General features: G+C 57.4%; 2 protein-coding genes across 2 annotated transcripts; both read left to right on the top strand.

The window, feature by feature from the left end:
* The first annotated feature begins 10,721 nt into the window (after positions 1-10,721).
* Positions 10,722-17,110, top strand: LOC115640702 (collagen alpha-1(III) chain-like). The gene is made up of 5 exons (XM_030543577.1): positions 10,722-10,820; positions 11,776-11,865; positions 13,476-15,515; positions 16,407-16,561; positions 17,046-17,110. The coding sequence occupies exons 1-4, from the start codon at positions 10,736-10,738 to the stop codon at positions 16,556-16,558; spliced, it is 2,367 nt and encodes a 788-aa protein (XP_030399437.1). The 5' UTR covers positions 10,722-10,735; the 3' UTR covers positions 16,559-16,561; positions 17,046-17,110.
* A 2,362-nt stretch (positions 17,111-19,472) lies between these two features.
* Positions 19,473-24,025, top strand: LOC115640871 (killer cell lectin-like receptor subfamily B member 1). Its single transcript, XM_030543949.1, has 6 exons — positions 19,473-19,557; positions 20,434-20,523; positions 21,266-21,415; positions 22,293-22,447; positions 23,112-23,224; positions 23,902-24,025. Exons 1-6 carry the CDS (start codon positions 19,473-19,475, stop codon positions 24,023-24,025), a joined length of 717 nt encoding a protein of 238 aa, XP_030399809.1.
* The last annotated feature ends 595 nt before the right edge of the window (positions 24,026-24,620 follow it).

Below are 24,620 nucleotides of genomic sequence, written 5' to 3'. Positions count from 1 at the left end.
GTAGCTCCCGTAAGCAAGACTCCCTCTCACTGGCGGCAGGGTTAACAAGGTGGGGACCCCACGATCCAGTGTCCACAGTCTTGGGGAGACACTTACCGGAGACTCTCTGGCATCCATCATTCACGCAGGCTCTTGTCAAGTGGGAAAGAGCTCATATAAGACCCTCACAAAGGACTCGAGGTCTGGGAGAGCTGCCTTCCGGTGCTTTATCTGTTTAGCTCACCCACAGCCTGGATAAGAAGTGGCTTGATCACAGTCTATAAGACCCAACAGGGGGACAAGATTTCTGCTAGCCAAAGGCCATTTAATTGTGGCAAATACCACGACAGAGGGTCTCAAAACAACGGGTGGGTTTAGGGGAGGTCAATGGGGTTCTGTGATTGACCTTGTCTCAGGGTACAAGAACCCACGGGACAGTCGATGGTGTTGAAAGGAAGGGACTTGAAACTGGATCAAAGCAGGCAGGTAGCCTGCAGAACTCTCTGCCACAAGATTTCAGTGAGGCCAAGGGCATAGCTTCATTAATTCCACAGGCCAGCCTCCAGACCTGCCTGGCACAATGGGGCCCTGATCTCAGCTGGGGCAGGGACTGTCTCTCCCTGTGTATCTGTGCAGCACCTGGCACAACGGGGCCCTGATCTCAGCTATGGCTGGGACTGTCTCTCGCTGTGTGTCTGTGCAGTGCCCGGCACAATTGGGCCCTGATCTCAGCTGGGGCATGGACTGTCTCTCCCTGTGTGTCTGTGCAGCGCCCGGCACAACGGGGCCCTGATCTCAGCTGGGGCAGGGACTGTCTCTCCCTGTGTGTCTGTGCAGTGCCCGGCACAATGGGGCCCTGATCTCAGCTGGGGCAGGGATTGTCTCTCCCTGTGTGTCTGAGCAAAAAGCCCCCACAGTCAACACAGGAAACGTACTAAAATCCAGCTGTCTTGGTTTCACAGGTTTAGTTTTGCGCAGATTAAATGTGGGGTAGCTTGGTTTGCTTTTTCACTCGTTTGTTTGTTTATGTTTTCAGGCTGGTCTTCGCCCCCCTCCCCCTTCATTCTTCCATTTTCTCAAGTTTTAGGGTTTTTCTTTTTTTTTTCTTCTTCAGATTTCTGAGTTTTTCCAATTTTTTCCTACCTTTTTTTTTCATATTTTCATGGGTTTGTTTGTTTCTTTTCCTTCCTCCCCCCCGCCACAAATTTCAGAGTTCTTCATTTTATTATTATTATTATTATTATTTTTTTGCTGGTGGCAGATTATATTTTTCGGGTTTCTTTCTTTCTTTCTTTCTTTCTTTCTTTCTTTCTTTCTTTCTTTCTTTCTTGAGATTATTTGGGCTTTTCCTACTTTTTTGTGGGGGTATTTAAAAATTTTTTTTGGTCCTTCCTTTTCTTTATTTCTTTTGCCTTTTTCCCATTTAAGAAATGGCTGGAAATTGTGTTTCCTTCTTTCTGCCACTTTGGAAATTGGCCCATTTTGCAAACAGGGAGGGAAACTCTTTGATTTCTATATTTTTTTTAAATTAAAAACAAAATCCCCAATAATTAGCTCAGTTGGAAAACTGCGAGGTGAAATCAGTTTGGAATTTGGGGATGAAATTTGGTTTCATCTCTCGCAGCTGGCTCTAGAGTGCCAACATCTGGATGGCTTCCCTACCCTGAAATCTGGGGGGACGAACCCCACAGAGCTCCCATCCTGCAGCCAAGGCCTGATGCACTCCAGGAAAGCTACCACCCACAATTAGGGGTTCAGCCAGCTCCCAAGCATTTATCAGGGTGCACTCTGGACATAACATCTCAATCAGGAGGTGCTCCCCAGACACAGGCGTGGAGGAACCCTGCAGAACTGGGATGGGGGCCCAATCTGGAGTAGTCCCCCCAAACACGGACTCAGGGAGGTCAGCCTGCTTCAATGCCTTCCCCATGGAATTGGGGTGTAAATTGACCGAGACCCCAGCATTGAGAATAACCCCCCTCTTGCCCCCTTCAACCCCAAATCAAGCAGCATGCAGAATCCCCCTCCCCGAGGGATTGGGGTGTAGGGATGCAGCCCCCCCAAAGCTCCCTCAAAATTAGGATCAGGATCCCTCTTTGTAGCCCCCCCTCACAGAGTCTCCCCTCTCCTCCACTGAGATACCCAGGGACTGCCGAGCTCCGGGGCTCCGTCAGCCGGGGTGCGAGTCTGCCTTGCACTGACCTGGCTCCCAGGGGCAGGAGGCTGGGGTGGTGGCTTTGGAGGGGCGTGGGGCTCAGGGATTGAGGCTGTTTGAGCTCAGATCTGCAGAGCAAGAGTCTGATCCAAAGCTCCCATTGGTGTCACACGGCCAGAGATCTCCTAGCCAGGTTGATGGGATGAAGGCCCTGAGCCAGAGGGGGAAGGGCTGGGGAATGGAGGAGACAAAGACAAGGGGGGGCAGTTCTTGGGAAATCCTCCCCCAAGGGAGCTCAATGGCTGGGGGTGTTTCAGGCTCTAGAATTTGGGTAATGGGACAATCGGCTCAGGGGGTGGCTGAGCCGGGCACTCAGAGGGTGCCTGCGGGTGACTCAGTGGGGTTGTCAGTCTCCCCAGCTGGGAAAAGGGAAACGTGTGTGTGAAACGCAAACCGCCAGCCATCCCATGAGCCCTCGCTGGATGGGGCGTAGAGGAAACACCGGTTCCTCGTCCTCAGAGCTGGGGCGGGCAGAAAGAGTGGAAGGGAAGAGGGAGGGTGAAGGCAAAGAAAAGCCAGGTACTGTGAGTTGAAGTCAGTGGCTGTGGGTTATGGGCCGGCAGCCTGACACCTCATGGTGACAGGTTGGTTTCTGCTCAAATGCAGGAACATTTCAAGCCCTGCCAACCACAGCGATTGTGAACCCCTTCCTGTTATAACTCTGGAGAGTCTCATTCTCCAAATCAAGGTGTGATCCTCCTCTAAACGCTGCTAACTTGGGGCCCCAGTGAGATCTTGTGGCAAAGAGTTCCACAGTCTGTCTCCACATTCATAGATTCTAAGGCCAGCAGAGACCATTATGATCATCTAATCTGACTTCCTGGATAAAAACAGGCCAGAGAACTTGCCCAAATGAGCAAATCTTATAGAAAAACATCCAGTCTTCATTTTCAAATGGTCAGTGATGGAGAATCCACCACAATCCTTGGTAAATTGTCCTAATAGTTAATTTAAATGTACACCTTATTTCCAGCCTGAATTTGTCTAGCGTCAACTTCCAGCCACTGGATCATGTTTCTCTGCTCGATTGAAGAGCCCACTGTTAAATATATTAAAAATATATATTAAATATTAAATAACTCTCATGCTTCAGGGCAGAACTCAACCTTTTTAATATTGTGGTCAGGAAGAAATTTTTCTCTGGGGGCAGGTTAGCCAAATTGCTGCAGTATTCCTTGACTCATCCTCTGGAGGAGTTGTCACCGGCCAGAGGAGACCAGGTGACATGCTCACCTGGTCTGATTGGCGTGTCTTAAAACTATGTGGTTGCCTGAGTTTTGACTCAGCAAACCCTCTGCAGATGGCTAGAAGGAGGATGCAGCCCTGAGCGCCTGTGGTCGCGAGGCTCCTTAATCTCCTTTCTGTCTTCCTCTCCACAAGCTTTGCAGTTCTCGGTGGTTTTGCAGCGCGAGCTCCTGGTGAAGCTACGGTTTCCAGGCACGGTGTCAACGTGACTATGGGGAAATGCAGCAGCAAGAGCACAGAGAGGCCAGCTGTGCCACAGGGTCAGGACTCCCCGTCATTCCTGTGAGGAGCGGGTTGGGCTCAAATTTACACTGGCAGTGAGCTGAGAAGTCTCCTTCTCCATACCAGTGTCCGACCCCCCTCTAAACCCATTCCCGATGGGGGTGGGAATGGGGTTTTGCAGGGCTGGGCAGCACATGGGTCCCGATCCTCAATTCTTTGAGGAGCCTAGGTCAGGCAGTTTGTGGCGGCTGCAGGAAAGAGGTTTGACTTCCCAGAACCGCCAGAGCCCTCCTCGAAATGCCTTGTCTTGTGACTGAGCGTGTCAGCCAGGCAAACCTCAAACCTTGGTCACATGCTGAGCAGCTGGTCCTGCGTCATCGGGCAGGGCAGTCACCGGGCATGCAGCGTGGCCACAACTCGAGGTGGCCAGATGGGCAAGTTCCAGTCCCCCCACCCAGCTGGTGTCAATAGGCCACAGCTCCTAGTGGGGCTGGATCCCCAGCTGGGGTGAATCAGCTGTAGCAAATTGGAATCAGTGGAGTAGATTCCCAAGTGGTGTAAACAGGTGGAACTTGAGAGCAGTCACTCTGTATTTTACACCAGAGTCACAGAAATCAGAATCCAGCCACAATTCCTTTGATTTTCAGGGGGCGGGGGTGTGAGTCACTCCAGGTTTATACCGGGGTCACTGAGCTCAGCCTCTGGCCCTGCAGTGGGGTCACTCCGGATTGACGCTGGGGTCTCTGAGATCAGCTATTCGGTGTCTGTGGCATTTTCGTTTGTGAGGCAGGACCATACGGGCGTTGTGTGTCACTACAGGAAAATCACAGCCCTTGTCTAACAGACAGGCAGTGAGAACGATCAACGGCCTGAAAAAACTCTCCCACGAAGAGTGATTGAACAGACTGAGATTGCTCTCTTAGAGAGGAGACGGGTACAGGGGGAGCAAGATCAACGTCTAATGAATGGGATGGAGAAGGGAGAGTGGGAATTATTCTCTGTCCCAAGAACCAGAGGACAGTCAATGAAACTCAGAAGTACATTCAGACTGGATCCAAGGAAATATCTGTACCACTAACATGGCATGAGACTGCGGAACTCGCTGTCACAAGAAATCACGGAGGCCAAGAACTTAGTCGTTAGTAGGCTGGATGAGTCCATGTTCATGTAACCCCCTTTAATCTGCCCCCCCGAATTCTTGCAGCTGTTGCACTCTCCCACTCTGGGATGTCTCCCGCTTTGTTTAAGCCCCCCCCAGCACCTGATTCATTTTTGCCCTCTCCCACCTGCAGTCACTTATATTAGTGCGAAGCGGACATAAGAGTCTGCCCTGCTGGTACTGTGTTTCACACCCCTTGGGCACGGCATCTGAGGGACCTGATCCCGCAAACATTTGCACCCCCACCCCTGGTATCACCGTATGCTTGCAAACAGCCCCAGTGCTCTAGTATGGCGGTTTGCAAACTTTTGTACATTTGTGGAGCCCCACAAAATTTCGGGGTGCGGATCCTTCTGGAAATCTTAGACATGGTGTGCAGACCCCCAAGCTCCACGGCTCACAGGTTGAAAACCATGGCTCTAGGACGCTCTGTATTCAGCACCGGTGCGACAGCTGCTGCTGCCTGGTGTCCAGCTGTACTGCCTGCAGGTCAAAGGGGATATTGATGAATCAGAGAGAGGGGGGTCAGAGCAGAGCCGTGAGAATGATTAAAGGAAGGGACCGCGAGATGTCGTCAAATCCAGCCCCCTCTTGCTGAGGCGGGAGCCAGTAAAACTAGACAGTCCCTGATGGGCAGGGGCGGCTCTAGCCATTTCGCCGCCCCAAGCACAGCAGCACGCAGTGGGGGGCGCTCTGTCAGTCGCCAGTCCTGCGGCTCCGGTGGGCCTCCCGCAGGCTGGTCCACCAGAGCTGCGGGACCAGCGGACCCGTCGCAGGCACGCCTGTGGGAGGTCCACCGGAGCCGCCTGCCGCCCTCCCAGTGACCGGCAGAGTGCCCCCCTTGGCATGCCACCTCAAGCATGTGCTTGGCATGCTGGGGCCTGGAGCCACCCCTGCTGATGGGTGTTTGTCCAACCTGCTCCTAAAACCCTCCAGTGATGGGATTCCACAGCCTCCCTTGGAGCCTGTTCCAGAGCTTAACTGTCCTTAGCGTTAGAAAGTTTTTCCTAATGTTGAACCTGAATCTCCCTTGCTGCAGATTCAGCCCATTGCTTCTCGTCCTGCCTTCAGCGGCTGTGGAGAACAATTGATCCTTGTTCTTCACGTATTTACCAGCCTCAGTCCTCCCTTCTCTAGACTAAACAGGGTCATTTTTAACCTTGCCTCCCCGGTCAAGTTTTCTGAGTTGTCAATCACTTTTGCTGCTCTCCTCTGGCCATCAGAACGACGTTCGCCTTTTGCGCCACACTGTGGACTCGTATTCAGTTTGTGACTATCACCCTCAGCTCCTTGTCAGCCTAGGACTGGACTCATTCGCAGCACAGAACGTCCATAGCAGGGGTTAGATCTCCACAGCTTCTTTCTGGCAAATCCATTTAACGTCCCACGGCAGATGTCAGCCCGAGCCCGATTCATCTTTAACAGCCCACAGCTGTTGCCTGTAGTGGGAGAAATTTTTCTTGCACTCTGACGACTCCCCCAGCCACCCACAAAAACCGTGACAGCTGGTGGTGGCGCTGCCAGGCGCCCGGCCAGCAGCCACCGCTCTCCGGCTGCCCAGTTCTGAAGGCAGCGCAGAAGTAAGGGTGGCAATACCAAATCACGGACATTTGTCCACCTGGATGGAGATCGGAGGATCAAAAAAGGGTCCGTATCTGGGAAACCCCAGATGTATGGTGTGTGGTAACCCTCTCACGACCCGGCTACAGGAGCCTTGCGACCCCCTTTTGGGTCGGGACCCCGAGTCTGAGCTAAATCATAAAAAGTCGCTGTTATGTCAGGATCAGAGTATCCAGCTGTATGGGGAGTTATAGCCGCAGAGCGATGCTGGTAACATTGCCTGTGGAGACGAGCCATCGGTACCTGTGTGTAGACACACCAGGGCCTTTCCCCATCTATAATCCAGCCCTTCTTACGTCTCACTCTCTAGAGATCGGGCATTGGGACCTGCATTGACTGCGAGGGGAGAGCGCCCCCTACTGAGCTCCACCTGCCCTCCCTGCAGCACAGCGCCCCCTAGTGCTGCCTTGGGGCTGTACTCCCCTACCGGGTCCTCACCCGCTCCCTGCAGCACAGCGCCCCCTAGTGCTGCCTTGGGGCTGTACTCCCCTACTGGGTCCTCACCCGCTCACTGCAGCACAGCGCCCCCTAGTGCTGCCTTGGGGCTGTACTCCCCTACTGGGTCCTCACCTGCTCCCTGCAGCACAGCGCCCCCTAGTGCTGCCTTGGGGCTGTACTCCCCTACCGGGTCCTTACCCGCTCACTGCAGCGCAGCGCCCCCTAGTGCTGCCTTGGGGCTGTACTCCCCTACTGGGTCCTCACCCGCTCACTGCAGCACAGCGCCCCCTAGTGCTGCCTTGGGGCTGTACTCCCCTACTGGGTCCTCACCTGCTCACTGCAGCGCAGCGCCCCCTAGTGCTGCCTTGGGGCTGTACTCCCCTACTGGGTCCTCACCTGCTCACTGCAGCGCAGCGCCCCCTAGTGCTGCCTTGGGGCTGTACTCCCCTACCGGGTCCTTACCCGCTCCCTGCAGCACAGCGCCCCCTAGTGCTGCCTTGGGGCTGTACTCCCCTACCGGGTCCTTACCCGCTCCCTGCAGCACAGCGCCCCCTAGTGCTGCCTTGGGGCTGTACTCCCCTACTGGGTCCTCACCCGCTCACTGCAGCACAGCGCCCCCTAGTGCTGCCTTGGGGCTGTACTCCCCTACTGGGTCCTCACCCTCTCACTGCAGCACAGCGCCCCCTAGTGCTGCCTTGGGGCTGTACTCCCCTACTGGGTCCTCACCTGCTCACTGCAGCGCAGCGCCCCCTAGTGCTGCCTTGGGGCTGTACTCCCCTACTGGGTCCTCAGCTCCTCGCTGCAGCACAGCGCCCCCTAGTGCCGTACTGGGGAAATGCCACCAGCCCTCGTATTGTGGGTACCCAGTGAAACACCCAGCGCTCCAGGGGATGTTCCAGCTCTCTGCTCTTTACTCTCTCCTCCAGCGCCTGGATCGCGAGCAGTCGAGACCTGGCTGAGCAGGAGACATGGCTTGAGAAAACCAGTGGTGTTTGCTCCCGGGCGGCAGCCGGTGAAGTGGGCTGCATCTGCACCCGGATCCATCCACTGGAGGAAATGGGAGAACCAGCGTTAATTGGACGGAAAGTTCCTCTGGATCAGTGCTGAGCTAATAGGGTGACCAGATGTCCTGATTTTATAGGGACAGTCCTGATTTTTGGGTCTTTTTCTTATATAGGCTCCTGTTTTCCCCTACCCCCATCCCAATTTTTCACATGTGCTGTCTGGTCACCCTATGAGCTAGGCAGGACAGAGGGGTGCCATGCTAGGGGGTGGAGGTGAATTGCCAGTGGGTTTCCTTTCCACCTCTCAAAATTCCCCCAGCATTTTCGGGCGGATACAAGATTCCTCTCCACCTTAGCATTGCTGTGTGCTGGTGAACAGCTGCCATGACCTACCCCAGAGGCAGCTGCATTTCAGGGCTGGATGCGATGATTTCTATAGATCTCCTTCATCCATGTACATTGTGGTCATTTGGGCTAAAAAGAGGACCACAAAGTACTCGGATTCAGTGATCTGGGTTCAATTCTCTACTCTGCCACAGCCTGCCTGGGTGACCCTGGGCAAATCACTTAATCTGTATGTTAAATCCTGCCAGGGATTAATTAGGTCAGTGGTTTTCAGCCTGGCATCTGCAGACTATGTGTAAGATTTCCCTAGGGCTCTGTACTTCCATTTGAAAATTTTTTAGGAGTGTGCAAATTAAAAAAGGTTGAAAAAACCCACTGGATTAGCTGGCCCTGGTCTGAGAATTTCTGTGCCTCAATTTCCCCATCTGTGTAATGGGGATAAGAATCCACCCTTTGTCAATCCGGAGGGTCATCTCTGGAGCAGGGACTCACAGAGTCTGTGCAGCGTCTGACGCAGCAGAGGCCTTGGGGGAAGTGCCGGTGGTCTGGCTAAACACCCAGACACCAGGCTGTTTGTAAAGCTGTGTTCTCTCCCCGTGAGTCCCCGAACTGACCACTAGGTGGTACTTCTGCTCTGCCAAACCCCAGTTGAGTTTGCATCAGAGTGACTCAGTTTCCCACAGAGCTAGAGATGGGTTCAAAGCCTGGTGACCAGCTCCAGGTTTCATACACCCACCACATCAACCGCCTTTGGCTCTGGCCTGTAGGTTGCTGGCCCATTTGTGCCCGGGAAATCCCAGCCTGCAATGGGGTTTGCAATCTGAGAGGGCCGGCGGGAGCTCTCCCAGGGGCTGAGTAAAGGGGCGTGGGGAGCTGATGACTGAGCCATACAGATTGTTTCAGGCAGGTCCTCGAGACCCCCAGCCCGGTGCTGCATCTGCGTCCCTTTCTGGCCGTTAGATCGACCCCTCACCCACCGATCCCACCCAGCTCTGCCATTCCTGGGAGCAGCCTGGGAAACTACCCAAAGTGCATCAGTGTCCAGGGGGTTAGGAGCCTACCTGGGGGAACAATGAGGCTGAGACCCAAGGACATCGAGGACAGCTGGGCAACAGACTTCTTCAGCCCGGGATACGACCGCTGGATCTTCCCTGCACTAGCCTGAATTGCACAAACCCTGGGCCCCGTTCCTGTCCCGCTGTGCCAGCAGGGAGCCCGTCGCATTGATCGGGGCAGGCAGAGGGGGGAGCTGTGCCCGGTGCCCCTAGCCCATGAGAACATGGCCTTGGATCTGTTCTGATCAGGTGGCCAGACGGACACATGGCGCAGACGGATCTGCTCTGCGAGCCCCTTCTCCTCGCTGTGACTGGGGGGGAGCCCAGGTGACTAAAGGGGTGAAATGTACAAGACCCGAACCTGCGTTCCCAGTGCCAGCAAAACCCCCTTAGAGTCAGTGGGGCTGGGGGGGCAGGATCCTAGGCAGAGGGCCCCAGCCGTGGGGAGTTTGGTATGGGGGGTCTCTCCCCAGGCGCTTCCCCACCTGGCTCAGCATGATCCCATGTGCCCCTTCTGGGGCACAGATTCAGTGCTGGGGACCCTCCTCGCCCTGCATCGCGCTGGAGAGAGAGGAGACGGGTGGGGGGGGAGGAAGCCAGGAGCTGTGGGACAGGTGCTGGGGGGAGGGCAGTGAAGGGCTGTGGTGTGAGGACAGGTGCTGGGGGTGGGAGGGGCAGGGGAGAGATACTGGTCAGAGCGTCCAGACTCAGGGGCTTGCTGTCACTGCAGAAGTAAGCTCAGGTGCACAGGGGCTGGTCACAGCCAGTGATGGTCGTCCCCGTCCCACTCTAATGCAGCCCGCAGCCACCCTGATGCCAGGGTGAGGGGCACAGCCTGGCTACGGCTGTTCTGGCCTTGGTCATTTCGCTTGGCGATGCAGGGCGGTATCATGGCTAATTGTCACACCGGAGCCGCACACCCCGTGCTCTCTCCTTCCTGGGGCGCAGCTGGGAACTGCAGGCCCAGGAGGGGATCGGTCTCACCCCAGCGCTCTGAGCTGTTTCCCTCTGGCTATAAGGGGTTTTCAGGCACTCACTGGGCCCGATCCCGGCCTGGGGTCAAGCCCTGTGGAAATCGACTCGCTCTCGCACATGCTGGGCCCGATCTTGGTCTGGGGTCGATTAGTGGGACTGATTCTGAGCGGCACCTGCTGAGGCTCTGACCCTGTTCACAGAGCTCAGATTTTTGACACTGCGCCCCTCACCCTGGTGTCAGGGCAGCTGATCCCCCTCAGGGCGTGGAAGATGGGGGACATCCGGGGCTGGCTGGGAGCTTTCGCTTGACAGAGCCAACATCTGCCAGAGCAGAGAGAGGAAATTCAGGATGGAGCCTCTGACCGTTCCCCCACAAACCACAAGGTTGCAGCCCAGCGGCTCAGCTTCCTGTGTGATCTCACAGCCCAGCCTCTCACCCCCTGCCTGCGCCTTCGCCACCGCCTCTCGCTCGGGCACGATGGAGGACGGGGAGGGCTACATGGCATTCAACCTGCAGCCCAAGCAATGCGGCTCGGGTGGCCCATCCCTGGCTGGGAACCAAGGTAGCAATTTCAACCCCCTCCTCCCACCTACGGGCTCCATGTCCTGGCAGGAGGGGCAGAGCTGGGGCAGAGCCGGGGCTGGGACCCCAGAGACGGGCCAGGGGACGGCAGAGTCTGGCCATGCGGTTATTTCACAGGGTGGGGTAGCACCATGGACAGAGGTAAAGAGCGTGGGGGATGCCCCAAGTGACAGAGCAAGAGTGGGGGTGCTCACGGAGAGGTTTCCCCTCTGGAAGCCAAAAAGGTGGGTCAAATGGGGGAAACTGAGGCATGGATCAGCAAAAAATCTTTCACAAGGACACACCCACTGCACCCACATTCCCCTCCCCCGGATGGAAATATAGTCCAGGTTTCCCAGCTCCCAGCCCCTCCTGCTCTGACCCACTAGACCCCACTGCCCTCCCAGGGTTGAGACTATAACATAGGAGTCCTAGCTCCCAGACACATCCTGCTTTAACCACTAAACCCCACTCCCCTCCCAGAGCCAAAGATAGAACCCAGGCATCCTGGCGTCCAACGCCTGCTATTTTAACCCATTAACCCTCACTTCCTTCCCAGAGTTGGGGCTAGAACCCAGGAGTCCTGGCCCCCAGCCCTACTGCTCCAACCTACTAGACCTTGCTTCCTGCCCATATCTGGTAATAGAAACCAGGATTTCAGGTGGGGTTTGCAGAACTTCCAAAACAGAGGTTTTTGTGATTCATGGACCAGAGCCTTGCTCTCAGAGCAATTGGTGCAGGCTCTCCGCAAACTCAGGCAATGTTACTGTATCACTTGGGGGGGTCACATTTTCAATCTTTTCTCCCCAGCCATGGGGGCTGAAAACTGTCTTTCTCTTCTAAATGAAAGCTGAAATCCCAGTACAATCATCTGACTCCTGGATATGGGGCCTGAGGCCAGAATCTAGAGTGGCTGGGCCTTAATTCAGCCCGGCTCTGCTTGTGTTTTGTTACAGGTTCCCGTCAGTGTCCTGGCTGGCTTCAGGTCGCTCTAGGGGCTGGGAATCTCATCCTGGCAGTGGCTGTGCTGTTGCTGGTGCTTTGTGGTGAGTCACCAAAGGCTGTAGCTTTATCTGTCCGGGTGCGTCAGTCTGCAGCGTGGATGTGACACCGGGGCAGGGACGGCCAGTGACATTGAGAGGTGGCTCATTTAAAACAGATGCTCATTGACAACGAGCATGTGGAACTTACTGCCACAGGATCTCACTGGGGCCATGAGCTTGGCAGGGCTCCGTGAATGATAAGCACACATATATGAGGAATGAGACCTGCCAGAGGGCCAGGAAGTACCCAAGTGGTTTGGCAGGGGCTATAAACCCTCCTGCGTCAGGGCATCAATCAACTTCTAACTGATGGGCAGGAAGGGTTTGACTTGGGGGACAAGTTCTCGTTGTCCACTAGGGGGTGTCCTTGCTCAGAGGTAGCTGGGTGTGTCCACCCTTGGAGATAGGGTAGAGGGTTCATTGAATCATAGACTATCAGGGTTGGAAGGGACCTCAGGAAGTATCTAGTCCAACCCCCTGCTCAAAGCAGGACCGATCCCCAGGCAGATTTTTGCCCCAGATCCCTAAATGGCCCCCTCAAGGATTGAACTCACAACCCTGGGTTTAGCAGGCCCATATGTCACGGAGTCCCCGGCCGATGCTCTGGAACTGCTCCACACAAAGCCAGACAGGACTTTGGGGAGCCTCCTCTCCCTTGGAGCAGACTGTCTCCGGGGCAAGAAGCTCACACGGCTTCACCTCCTGGGTCTCTCCTTGGAGCATTCAGCATCCTCTGCCCCTCCGTGCACTTTCCACAGCGAGTCTGCCCTGGCGGGGTCCTGGGGAAGCCACAGGGTCCTGCACCCCCACTTTGCAGTCAGACGTGACTTTCAGCCTGCCAGTAACACAGAGATTTACTCGATGACAGGAACACGGTCTAAAACAGAGCTGGTAGGTACAGCGATAGGGACCCCTTGGCCGGATCCATTCTGGGGGGCAGTGAGCCAGACCCCCACGTCTGCCCTCAGTCCTTGTCCCCAGCCAGCTCCAGACTGAAACCCCCTCCAGCCCCTCCTCTCTGCTTAGCCCCTTTTCTGGGCCAGGAGCTCACCTGACCTCTTTGTCTCCAACACCTTCAGCTGGCACCTTTGCAGAGGGGGGGCCCAGGCCATCAGTTGCCAGGATACAGAGTGCCAGGCATTTATGTGCACTGGCCCTTTGCTCTGCAGCAACCACACACCCTTATTCCACCACCTGGATACTTAAGAACTGCCTAGGGGACACTGAGGCACCAACACCGTATTCAGAGAAAACATTACGAACATTCCCATTTTGTCACATCATACTCAAACCACTGAACTATGTGCCCGAGGTCTGAGTCAGTCTAGCCATCCCCATGCAGTCAGTTTTGGGGTGTTTTGATGGTGCAAATGGATGGAAACATGGGCTGGGTTGGCAAAGAAGCCCAAGGGATTTAGGCACCCAATTCCTAGTGATTTTCAATCCTGGACACTTTTGGGGCTGCTCTGAAGTCCATTGGAGTCAGTGGCGATGGGGCTGAACAGGCTTTGGGGCAGGCCCTGTGTCTCCGCATCACTTGATGCTGGTGCTTTTACCAGCAACTCCCATGACATTGACCGGTCGCCCTCACTCCCACTGACGCTGCTTTGCAGTTTCCCACTTGGTGTCTGAGAAGGGACAGACCCCGGCAGCCCCTGATTGCGAAGGAGCCGAGAGCAGAGATACACCGAGACCCCCTGGGAGCGACGGAGCCAGGAGCAGAGATACAGCGACACCCCCTGGGAGTGACGGAGCCGGGAGCAGAGATACAGTGACACCCCCTGGGAGCGACGGAGCCGGGAGCAGAGATACAGCGACACCCCCTGGGAGTGACGGAGCCGGGAGCAGAGATACAGCGACACCCCCTGGGAGTGACGGAGCCGGGAGCAGAGATACAGCGACACCCCCTGGGAGTGACGGAGCCGGGAGCAGAGATACAGCGACATCCCCTGGGAGTGACGGAGCTGGGAGCAGAGAGAGACCGACATCCCCTGGGAGCGACGGAGCCGGGAGCAGAGATACAGTGACACCCCCTGGGAGCGACAGAGCCGGGAGCAGAGATACAGTGACATCCCCTGGGAGTGACGGAGCTGGGAGCAGAGATACAGCGACATCCCCTGGGAGCGACAGAGCTGGGAGCAGAGAGAGACCGACATCCCCTGGGAGCGACGGAGCCTGGAGCAGAGATACAGCGACACCCCCTGGGAGCGACGGAGCCGGGAGCAGAGATACAGCGACACCCCCTGGGAGTGACGGAGCTGGGAGCAGAGATACAGCGACACCCCCTGGGAGCGACGGAGCCGGGAGCAGAGATACAGCGACACCCCCTGGGAGTGACGGAGCTGGGAGCAGAGATACAGTGACACCCCCTGGGAGTGACGGAGCTGGGAGCAGAGAGAGACCGACACCCCCTGGGAGCGACGGAGCTGGGAGCAGAGATACAGCGACACCCCCTGGGAGCGACGGAGCTGGGAGCAGAGATACAGCGACATCCCCTGGGAGCGACGGAGCTGGGAGCAGAGAGAGACCGACACCCCCTGGGAGCGACGGAGCTGGGAGCAGAGATACAGCGACATCCCCTGGGAGCGACGGAGCCGGGAGCAGAGATACAGTGACACCCCCTGGGAGCGACGGAGCTGGGAGCAGAGATACAGCGACACCCCCTGGGAGCGACGGAGCTGGGAGCAGAGATACAGTGACATCCCCTGGGAGCGACGGAGCCGGGAGCAGAGATACAGTGACACCCCCTGGGAGCGACAGAGCCGGGAGCAGAGATACAGTGACATCCCCTGGGAGTGACGGAGCTGGGAGCAGAGATACAGCGACATCCCCTGGGAGCGACAGAGCTGGGAGCAGAGAGAGACCGACATCCCCTGGGAGCGACGGAGCCGGGAGCAGAGATACAGCGACATCCCCTGAGAGCGATGGAGCCAGGAGCAGAGATACAGCGACACCCCCTGGGAGTGACGGAGCCAGGAGCAGAGATACAGCGACACCCCCTGGGAGTGACGGAGCTGGGAGCAGAGATACAGTGACACCCCCTGGGAGTGACGGAGCTGGGAGCAGAGAGACACCGACACCCCCTGGGAGCGACGGAGCCAGGAGCAGAGATACAGCGACACCCCCTGGGAGTGACGGAGCTGGGAGCAGAGATACAGTGACACCCCCTGGGAGTGACGGAGCTGGGAGCAGAGAGAGACCGACATCCCCTGGGAGCGACGGAGCCGGGAGCAGAGATACAGTGACACCCCCTGGGAGCGACAGAGCCGGGAGCAGAGATACAGTGACATCCCCTGGGAGCGACAGAGCCGGGAGCAGAGATACAGAGACATCCCCTGGGAGCGACAGAGCCGGGAGCAGAGATACAGCGACACCCCCTGGGAGCGACGGAGCCGGGAGCAGAGATACAGCGACATCCCCTGGGAACGACGGAGCCAGGAGCAGAGATACAGCGATATCCCCTGAGAGCGATGGAGCCAGGAGCAGAGATACAGCGACATCCCCTGGGAGCGACAGAGCTGGGAGCAGAGATACAGCGACACCCCCTGGGAGCGACGGAGCCAGGAGCAGACACCCCAGCACAGCAGAATGCAGCGACCGCCTGGAGCGTTTCCAATCCCAGCTGTGCCCCACGGCCCAGCCCGGCCCAGCAGGTAACCCCAGCGCGTGTGTCTCTGAGCCGCCCTCCGCCCCGGGCACGGCCAGTGGGAACCCAGCTGCCGTCCCAGCCCCTGGGGATCCTGCAGGGCAGGGACACGCCGCCCCCTGCTGGCTGCACCGATCTGCCACCAGCCCCGCTCGATGCCAGGCCACGAATGTACCCGCCTCAGCTGGGACCGGGCCTGGGGCAGCGCCATCTAGAGGCTGTTCAGGGTCATACCCAGCCATGAAGATCATAACAATGTCATACAAAGCTGTCTATTTTTTGTCTGTGTGTGTGTGTGTGTGTGTGTGTGTGTGTGTGTGTGTGTGTGTGTGTGTGTGTGTTGTTAGTGAGATTGTCTTATGGTCCCACCCCCTCCTGTTCCCTGCATCTGGGCCCCGTGTCCCCTCCCAGTCCCCATCACCCTGGGTCCCAGCCTCCCCTCCTGTTCCCAGCTTAACACCAGCCCTTCCCCCAGTTCCTCCAAGACCCCTCTAGGCTGTTCTGGCCCTTTAAAGGGGCCTTAAAGTGAGACTCCTCCTGTAGTGGGGGGGTGGGGGCTCTCCAGCTGGAGTGGAGCTGGGGTAAGGGCCCTCCCCCACCCTGTTCCCAACCCCCCAAAATGGGGGGCAGATTGGCAGTGTGGCTAGAGTGCAGTGTGCTATGGGTCTTCTCTGCTCCCCAGGGCCCATATGGGAGCACTGGATAAGGCAGAGCAGCCCCAAGGCTGCTCTAACTGATGTCAGGAGCCAGGCAGGGCCTGACCCCACCCCAGATTTCAGGGAGCACAAAGGGGACACAAACCCATTTGAACCCCGTTCCTGCCCCAGTCACAGGAAGGGAATAGCCAGGAATGAGGCCCAGAGGGCTCAGAACATTAATGACGCCTGTCTGTCTGCAGGGGGCTCCGGGTGCAAACTCTGCCCCACGGACTGGCATCTGCGCGGGGACAAGTGCTACTGGGTCTCCAGAGGACGTAAAACGTGGAGCGAGAGCCGCACTGATTGCACAGCGAGGGGCTCCCAGCTGCTGGTGATCCGGGACCCTGATTAGCTGGTAAAGGGGTGATACCTTCCTGCTGGGGCTGCCCCTGCAGGGCTGGGCCTTGGGTGCAGAGTCCAGGGGCTCACAGGCTGCATGGTAGGGCTGGGATTGTCACAGCTGCCCTGGGGATTTGGACACCCTGTTCCCATTAATTATTGAGAATGGAGTGTCCAAACCCCCTAGACAGCTTTGACAATGCCAGCCTAAATCACTAGCCCCAGGATCAGAGGCACACAAAGGCGGCTTAAAGTCACCAGCACTTCCCTCTCCTGGGGTGTGCCCAGCAAAGCTCAGCTGGAGAGAGGGGCTGGGGGTCTGTGAGAATGGGGGCTGCAGAGAGACGGGGGCCGGATGGGGATGGATGGATGGATAGAAGGGTGTCTATGGGGAATAGTTGCATGGATAGATGGGTGTGTATGGGGATAGATGAATGGGGATGGATACTGAGTGTGTATAGGGATAGTTGAACAGACAGACAGACGTTCTTGTCCTGAAGTTGTTGACAACCTGGATTCACAAGAGAAGAGCCTGACAGCATGTCTGGTCACCGGCTGCCTGTCACACACTCCCTGCAGGAGTTCATAAAGGACCTGACAAAACATTCACATTTGTTCTGGGTCGGACTGTCTGTCTCCTCCCCGGAGAAGGCCTGGACCTGGCTGGACGGTTCCTGGCTGGATCAGACCCAGTGAGTGATTCCTTGAGTCAAACTCTTTCCCCCCATCTGTGGGCAGAAGGGGTCAGTGCCAGGGATGGAGGAGGTTTAGGGAGAAGGTCGGGAGTTCAGGGGGAGCCGTGTTCAGTGCCAGACGATGCTGAGACCCCAGGAGGGCGGCTGGGGAGCCCGGCTGAGAGAGGGACTGGGTGGGAGCAGACAGGGCCATGGGGCAGGGAGAGATTTGCGCATCCCCCAGCACAGAGATGGTGGCTGGAGCCCTGGGGGTGGGGGAGGTGGCCCAGAGTCGGGGTGTGGAGGGAGAAGAGCAAAGGGGCCAGGCCAGAGCCCTGGGGATCCCCCAGACAATGGGGCAGGGGGGAGGGGGAGACACAGAGCAGCCAGAGACTGGAGGGGACCAGGAGGGGGCAGCGTCGGCCCAGCCCGGTGGGGAGGAGACACGGAGCAGGGGAGGGAACTGGACAGGGTCTAGCCCGCAGGGAGGAGGAGGCTGGAGCAGGTCCCTGGGATCTGGGCAGGGAAAGGCCGTTCGAGACCCTGGCCAGGGCCCTGACAGTGGGGAGAGGGGGCAGCCCCCAGGGCAGAGCTGGAGGAGACGACGGCTGCGGATCCTGTTGGAACAGCAAAGAGCTGCAACCGACTGCGTGTGATGGACCCACACGTGCTGACGGGCCTTCTCCTTCATCCCGCAGGTTTCTGGTGTCAGATCCGGTTGAGAACAGCTGTGGGGCGGTGTGGGGGAAATGGATTCATTCTGATGCCTGCAGCTCTGGACTTCACTGGATTTGCCGGAGAGACGCCGTCCCGCTCTGAACGGGGCATCCAGGGCTCTTTACTAACGGGAAGGAACCTTTCATCAATAAAACCATCATGAATGATCTTTAACACTTCATGTGGTGCCTGTCATGTGAAGATCTCAAAGCACATCAGTGCTCAGTGCCTGACTTCATTACTGGGCAAACTGGTTGAAACTACAGAAAAGAACAAAGTGGTCAGACAGGTAGAGGAACACAGTTTGTTGGGAACAGTCAACATGGATTTTGTAGAGGGAAATCACGCCTCACCAATCTACTAGAATTCTTGGAGGGGGTCAGCGAGCATGTGGACAAGGGGGATCCAGTGGATATAGTGTGTTTAGATTTTCAGAAAGCCTTTGACGAGGTCCCTGACCAAAGGCTCTTAAGCAAAGGAAGCAGCCATGGGATACGAGGGAAGGTTGTCTCATGGATCAGTAACTGGGTAAAAGATAGGAAACAAAGGGTAGGAATAAATGATCAGTTTTCAGAATGCAGAGAGGTAAATAATGTTTCCTCTACACCCACCTCGGCCGCCTTTGGCTCCAGCCTGTCAGTTGCTGGCCCATGTGTGCCCAGGAAATCCCAACCTGCAGCGGGGTTTGCAATGCGAGGGGGCTGACAGGAGCTCTCCCAGGGGCTGTGTAAGGGGGACACGGGGAGCTGATGACTTGGCCACGTAGACTGTTCAGGTAGATCCTCAAGACCCCCAGCCCGGTGGTGCATCTGCATCCATTTCCAGCTGCCTGATCGACCCCTCACCCTCAGATCATACCCGGCTCTGCCATTCCTGGGAGCAGCCTGGGAAACCTCCCACAGAGCATCGGTGTCCAGGGGGGTTAGGAGCCTACGTGGGGGGACAATACGGCTGAGACCCAAGGGGATCGAGGGCAAGTATCAGACGTCAATGCAAATTGTCACACCGGAGCCGCACACCCTGTGCTCTCCCCCACCTAGGGGTTCAGCTGGGAACTGTAGGCCCAGCGCAGGGATCGGTCTCACCCCAGCGCTCTGAGCTGTTTCCCTCTGGCTATAAGGGGTTTTCAGGCACTCGCTGGGCCCGATCCCGGCCTGGGGTCGAGCCCTGTGGAAATCTACTCGCTCTCGCACATGCTGGGCCCCATCCCGGGCTGGGTCGATCAGTGGGACTGATTCTGAGCGGCACCTGCTGAGGCTCTGACCCTGTTCACAGAGCTCAGATTTTTGACACTGCGCCCCTCACCCTGGTGTCAGGGCAGCTGAGCCCCACAGGGAGTGGAGGATGCTCACTGGAAGCTTTCATGTGACAGAGCCAACATCTGCCAGAGCAGAGAGAGGAAATTCAGGATGGAGCCTCTGACCGTCGTCCCATTAACCACAAGGCTGCAGCCCAGCGGCTCAGCTTCCTGTGTGATCTCAGACCAGCCACTCACCCCCTGCCCATGCCTTCCCTGCATCCTCTCACTCGGGCACGATGGAGGACGAGGAGGGCTACCCGGCATTGAACCGGGGTCCCAAGCAGGGCGGCTTGGGTGGCACATCCTCAGCCGGGAACCAAGGTAGTGATTTCAACCCCCTTCTCCCACCTACGGGCGCCATGTCCTGGCAGCAGGGGCAGAGCCGGGGATGAGACCCCAGAGATGGGCCAGGGGACGGCAGAGTCTGGTCATGTGGTTATATCACAGGGTGGGGTAGCGCCATGGACAGGGGTAAAGAACGTGGGGGATCCCCCAAGTGACAGAGTGAGAGTGGGGGTGCTCATGGGAAGGTTTCCCCTCTGGAAGCCAAAAAGGTGAGTCAAATGGGGGAAACTGAGGCACAGATCAGGGAAAAAATCTTTCACAAGGACACACCCACTACACCCCATTCTCCTCCCCCAGCTGGAAATATAGCCCAGGTGTCCTGGCTCCCAGCCCCCTGGTGATCTGACCCACTAGACCCCACTGCCCTCCTAGGGTTGAGACTATAATATAGGAGTCCTAGCTCCCAGACACATCCTGCTCTAGCCACTAAACCTCACCCTCTCTCCAGAGCCAGGGATAGAACCCAGGCATCCTGGCCCCCAGTCCTACGCTCCAACCTACTAGACCTCGTTTCCTGCCCATATCTGGTAATAGAAACCAGGGTTTCAGGTGGGGTTTGCAGAGCTTCCAAAATGGAGGTTCTTGCAATTCATGGAGCAGAGCCCTGCTCTCAGAGTGATTGGTGCAGGCTCTCCGCAAACTCGGACAATGTTGTTGTATCAGTAACACCTGGGGGGGGGTCACATTTTCAATATTTTCTCCCCCTCCAGGAGAGCTGAAAACTGCCGTTCTCTTTTAAATGAAAGCTGAGATCCTGGTACAATCACCTGACTCCTGGAGCTGGGGCCTGAGGCCAGAATCTAGAGTGGCTGAGCCTTAATTCAGCCCGGCTCTGCTTGTGTTTTGTTACAGGTTCCCGTCAGTGTCCTGGCTGGCTTCAGGTCGCTCTAGGGGCTGGGAATCTCATCCTGGCAGTGGCTGTGCTGTTGCTGGTGCTTTGTGGTGAGTCACCAAAGGCTGTAGCTTTATCTGTCCGGGTGCGTCAGTCTTCAGTGTGGATGTGACACCGGGGGAGGGACACTGAGAGGCAGCATATTGAAAACCGATGCTTAGTCACAACGAGCCTGTGGAACTCATTGCCACAGGATCTCACCGGGGCCATGAACTTAGCAGGGCTCAGTGAAGGATCAGGACACGTTTATGAGGAAAGAGACCAGGCGGAGGGCCAGGAAATACCCAAGTGTTTTGGCAGGGGCTATAAGCCCTCCTGCTTCAGGGCATCAATCAACCTCTAACTGATGGTCAGGAAGGGTCTGACTTGGGAGACAGGTTCTCATTGTCCCGTAGGGAGTGTCTTGCTCCTTGCTCAGAGGTAGCTGGGTCTGTCCACCCTTGGAGATGGGATAGCGGGTTAGATGGACCCCAGGTCTGACTCAGTCTGGCCAGCCCCTTGCAGCCAGTTTTGGGGGATGATTTGAGAGTGAGAATGGGTTGAGACACGGGCTGGGTTTACAAAGAAACCCAAGGTATTTAGGCACCTAATTCCTAGTGATTTTCAATCTGACACTTTTTCAGACTGTATCCCTTTGGGGCTGCTCCGAAGCTCATTGGAGTCAGCGGCGATGGGGCTGAACAGGCTTTGGGGCAGGCCCTGTGTCCCCGCATGGCTCTGTGCTGGTGCTTTTACCAGCAACTCCCACAACATTGATCGGGCGCCCTCACTCCCACCGACGCTGTTTTGCAGTTTCCCACTTGGTGTCCGAGAAGGGACAGACCCCGGCGGCCCCTGGGAGCGACGGAGCCGGGAGCAGAGACCCCAGCACAGCAGAATGCAGCGCCCGCCTGGAGCGTTTCCAATCCCAGCTGTGCCCCACGGCCCAGCCCGGCCCAGCAGGTAACCCCAGCGCGTGTGTCTCTGAGCCGCCCTCCACCCCGGGCACGGCCAGTGGGAACCCAGCTGCCGTCCCAGCCCCTGGGGATCCTGCAGGGCAGGGACACGCCGCCCCCTGCTGGCTGCACCGATCTGCCACCAGCCCCGCTCGGTGCCAGGCCACGAATGTACCCGCCTCAGCTGGGACCGGGCCTGGGGCAGCGCCATCTAGAGGCTGTTCAGGGTCATACCCAGCCATGAAGATCATAACAATGTCATACAAAGCTGTCTAATTTTTTTCTCTGTGTGTGTGTGTGTGTGTGTGTGTGTGTGTGTGATGTATTGTTAGTGAGATTGTCTTATGGTCCCACCCCCTCCTGTTCCCTGGCATCTGGGCCCCATGTCCCCTCCCAGTCCCCATCACCCTGGGTCCCAGCCTCCCCTCCTGTTCCCAGCTTAACACCAGCCCTTCCCCCAGTTCTTCCAAGACCCCTCTAGGCTGTTCTGGCCCTTTAAAGGGGCCTTAAAGTGAGACTCTCCCCTGTAGTGGGGGGGTGGGGGCTCTCCAGCTGGAGTGGAGCTGGGGTAAGGGCCCTCCCCCACCCTGTTCCCAATCCCCAAAATGGGGGGCAGATTGGCAGTGTGGCTAGAGTGCAGTGCACTATGGGTCTTCTCTGCTCCCCAGAGCCCATATGGGAGCACTGGATAAGGCAGAGCAGCCCCAAGGCTGTTATAACTGAAACCAAGAGCCAGGCAGGACCTGGCCCAGCCCCAGATTTCAGGGAGCACAAAGGGGACTGAAACCCATTTGAACCTCGTTCCTTCCCCAGTCACAGAAAGGGAATAGCCAGGAATGAGGCCCAGAGGGCTCAGAGCATTAATGACGCCTGTCTGTCTGCAGGGGGCTCCAGGTGCAAACTCTGCCCCACGGACTGGCAGCTGCGCGGGGACAAGTGCTACTGGGTCTCCAGAGGCCTTAAAACGTGGAGCGAGAGCCGCACTGATTGCATAGCGAGGGGCTCCCAGCTGCTGGTGATCCGGGACCCTGAGGAGCTGGTAAAGGGGTGATACCTTCCTGCTGGGGCTGCCCCTGCAGGGCTGGGCCCTGGGTGCAGAGTCCAGGGGCTCATAGGCTGCATGGTAGGGCTGGGATTGTCTCAGCTGCCCTGGGGATTTGGACACCTTGTTCCCATTAATTGTTGATAATGGAGTGTCCAAACCCTCTGTGCAGCTTTAACAATCCCAGGCTAACTCACTAGCCCCAGGATCAGAGGCACACAAAGACGGCTTAAAGCCATCAGTGCCTCCCCCTCCTGGGGTGTGCCCGATACAGCTCAGCTAGAGAGAGGGGCTGGGGGTGTGAGGATGGGGGCTACAGAGAGAGGGGGGATGGATAGGGATGGATGGATGGAGAGAGGGGTGTGTATGGGGGATGGATGGATGGGTGTATATGGGGACAGATGTATGGGGCTGGATACTGGGTGTGTATGGGGACAGATGTATAGGGCTGGATACTGGGTGTGTATGGGGACAGATGTATAGGGCTGGATACTGGGTGTGTATGGAGATAGATGAATGGGGATGGATACTGGGTGTGTACAGGGATAGATGAACAGACAGACAGACATTCTGGTCCTGAAGTTGTTGACAACCTGGATTCCCAAGAAAAGAGCCCGACAGCACATCTGGTCACCAGCTGCCTGTCCCACACTCCCTGCAGGAGTCTCTAAAGGACCTGACCCACAGTCCAAATCAGTTCTGGATCGGACTGTCCGTCTCCTCCCCGGAGAAGGCCTGGACCTGGCTGGATGGTTCCCGCTTGGATCAGACCCAGTGAGTGATTCCTTGAGTCAAACAATTTCCCTCCCCTCTGTGGGCAGAGGGGGCCAGGGCCAGGGATGGGGGAGATCGGGGAGAAGGTTGGGAGCTCTGGGGGAGCTGTGGTGTCAGACGATGCTGAGACCCCAGGTGGGTGGCTGGGGAGCCCGGCTGAGAGAGGGGCTGGGTGGGAGCAGACAGGGCCATGGGGCAGGGAGAGATTTGCGCATCCCCCAGCACAGAGATGGTGGCTGGAGCCCTGGGGGTGGGGGAGGTGGCCCAGAGTCGGGGTGTGGAGGGAGAAGAGCAAAGGGGCCAGGCCAGAGCCCTGGGGATCCCCCAGACAATGGGGCAGGGGCGAGGGGGAGACACAGAGCAGCCAGAGACCAGAGGGGACCAGGAGGGGGCAGCGTTGGCCCAGCCCGGTGGGGAGGAGAGGTGGAGCAGGGAAGGGAGCTGGACAGGGTCTAGCCCGGCAGGGCGGAGGAGGTTGGAGTAGGTCCCTGGGGTCTGGGCAGGGAGAGGCCGTTCGAGACCCTGGCCAGGGCCCTGACTGTGGGGAGAGGGGGCAGCCCCCAGGGCAGAGCTGGAGGAGACGACGGCTGCGGATCCTGTTGGAACGTTGAACAGGGAACTGACTGCGTGTGATGGACCCACACGCGCTGACAGGGCCCCTCTCCTTCGTCCCGCAGGTTCATGGTGTCAGGCTGGGATGAGTGGACCCGCTGTGGGAAGCTGTGGGGGAATCAGATTCATTCTGACACCTGCAGTTCTGTACGTAGGTGGATTTGCCAGAGAGACGCCGTCCCGCTCTGAGCGGGGCATTCATGGCCCTTTAATAAAGGCAAGGAGCCTTTCATCAATAAAAGCATCATGAGAGATCTTTGATACATTACCTAGCATCTGTCATGTGAGGCCCTCAAAGCACCTCCCAGCGCTCAGTCAGACTCATCATCCCCATTACATGGATGGGGAAACTGAGGCACCCATTGCAGCTTGACCTGGGTAGGGTTGCGCAGAGAGTCAGTGGCAGAGCTAGGAATTATTCTCCCAACACTGGACTCCCAGTCCCCCTGCTCTAAACCCCCACCCCTTGCGTAGAGCAAGGAGACAACCCATCCCCCCAGCTCTGACTCACTAGACCCCACTCCCCTCCCAGAGCAAGGGATAGACTCCTACTGGAACAATGGGGCAGCTGCCCCCTCTCGGCACAGTTGTCTCAGGCTCTTGGCAAACTCAGGAGCGTTGCTGGGTCAGTTCCGCTCAGGGCAGCTCACACCTGTCAAGGCAACTGGCTCAGGCTCGCCGCAGACTGAGGTGCTAATGGCCTCAGGAGCTGGGGTCCTGGGCTCGGGGGCCACACGGGGGCCCTGGTTACACTCTCCTACCTTTGGAGGTCTGGGCCTTGCTT

This window comes from Gopherus evgoodei, unplaced genomic scaffold, assembly GCF_007399415.2.
Source record: "Gopherus evgoodei ecotype Sinaloan lineage unplaced genomic scaffold, rGopEvg1_v1.p scaffold_32_arrow_ctg1, whole genome shotgun sequence".
Lineage (NCBI taxonomy): Eukaryota > Metazoa > Chordata > Testudines > Testudinidae > Gopherus > Gopherus evgoodei.
The sequence above is the reverse complement of the archived record's forward strand: the minus strand, read 5'-3'. Positions and strand labels throughout refer to the sequence as shown.

Bases quoted from the DNA above. Each gene is read 5' to 3' on its own strand.
- LOC115640702 (XM_030543577.1), top strand. From the start codon at position 10,736: ATGGAGGACGGGGAGGGCTACATGGCATTCAACCTGCAGCCCAAGCAA. The intron at 10,821-11,775 runs GTAGCAATTTCA...GTTTTGTTACAG, and splicing joins ATCCCTGGCTGGGAACCAAG to GTTCCCGTCAGTGTCCTGGC. The intron at 15,516-16,406 runs GTAACCCCAGCG...GTCTGTCTGCAG, and splicing joins GGCCCAGCCCGGCCCAGCAG to GGGGCTCCGGGTGCAAACTC.
- LOC115640871 (XM_030543949.1), top strand. From the start codon at position 19,473: ATGGAGGACGAGGAGGGCTACCCGGCATTGAACCGGGGTCCCAAGCAG. The intron at 21,416-22,292 runs GTAACCCCAGCG...GTCTGTCTGCAG, and splicing joins GGCCCAGCCCGGCCCAGCAG to GGGGCTCCAGGTGCAAACTC. The intron at 22,448-23,111 runs GTAAAGGGGTGA...CACTCCCTGCAG, and splicing joins TCCGGGACCCTGAGGAGCTG to GAGTCTCTAAAGGACCTGAC.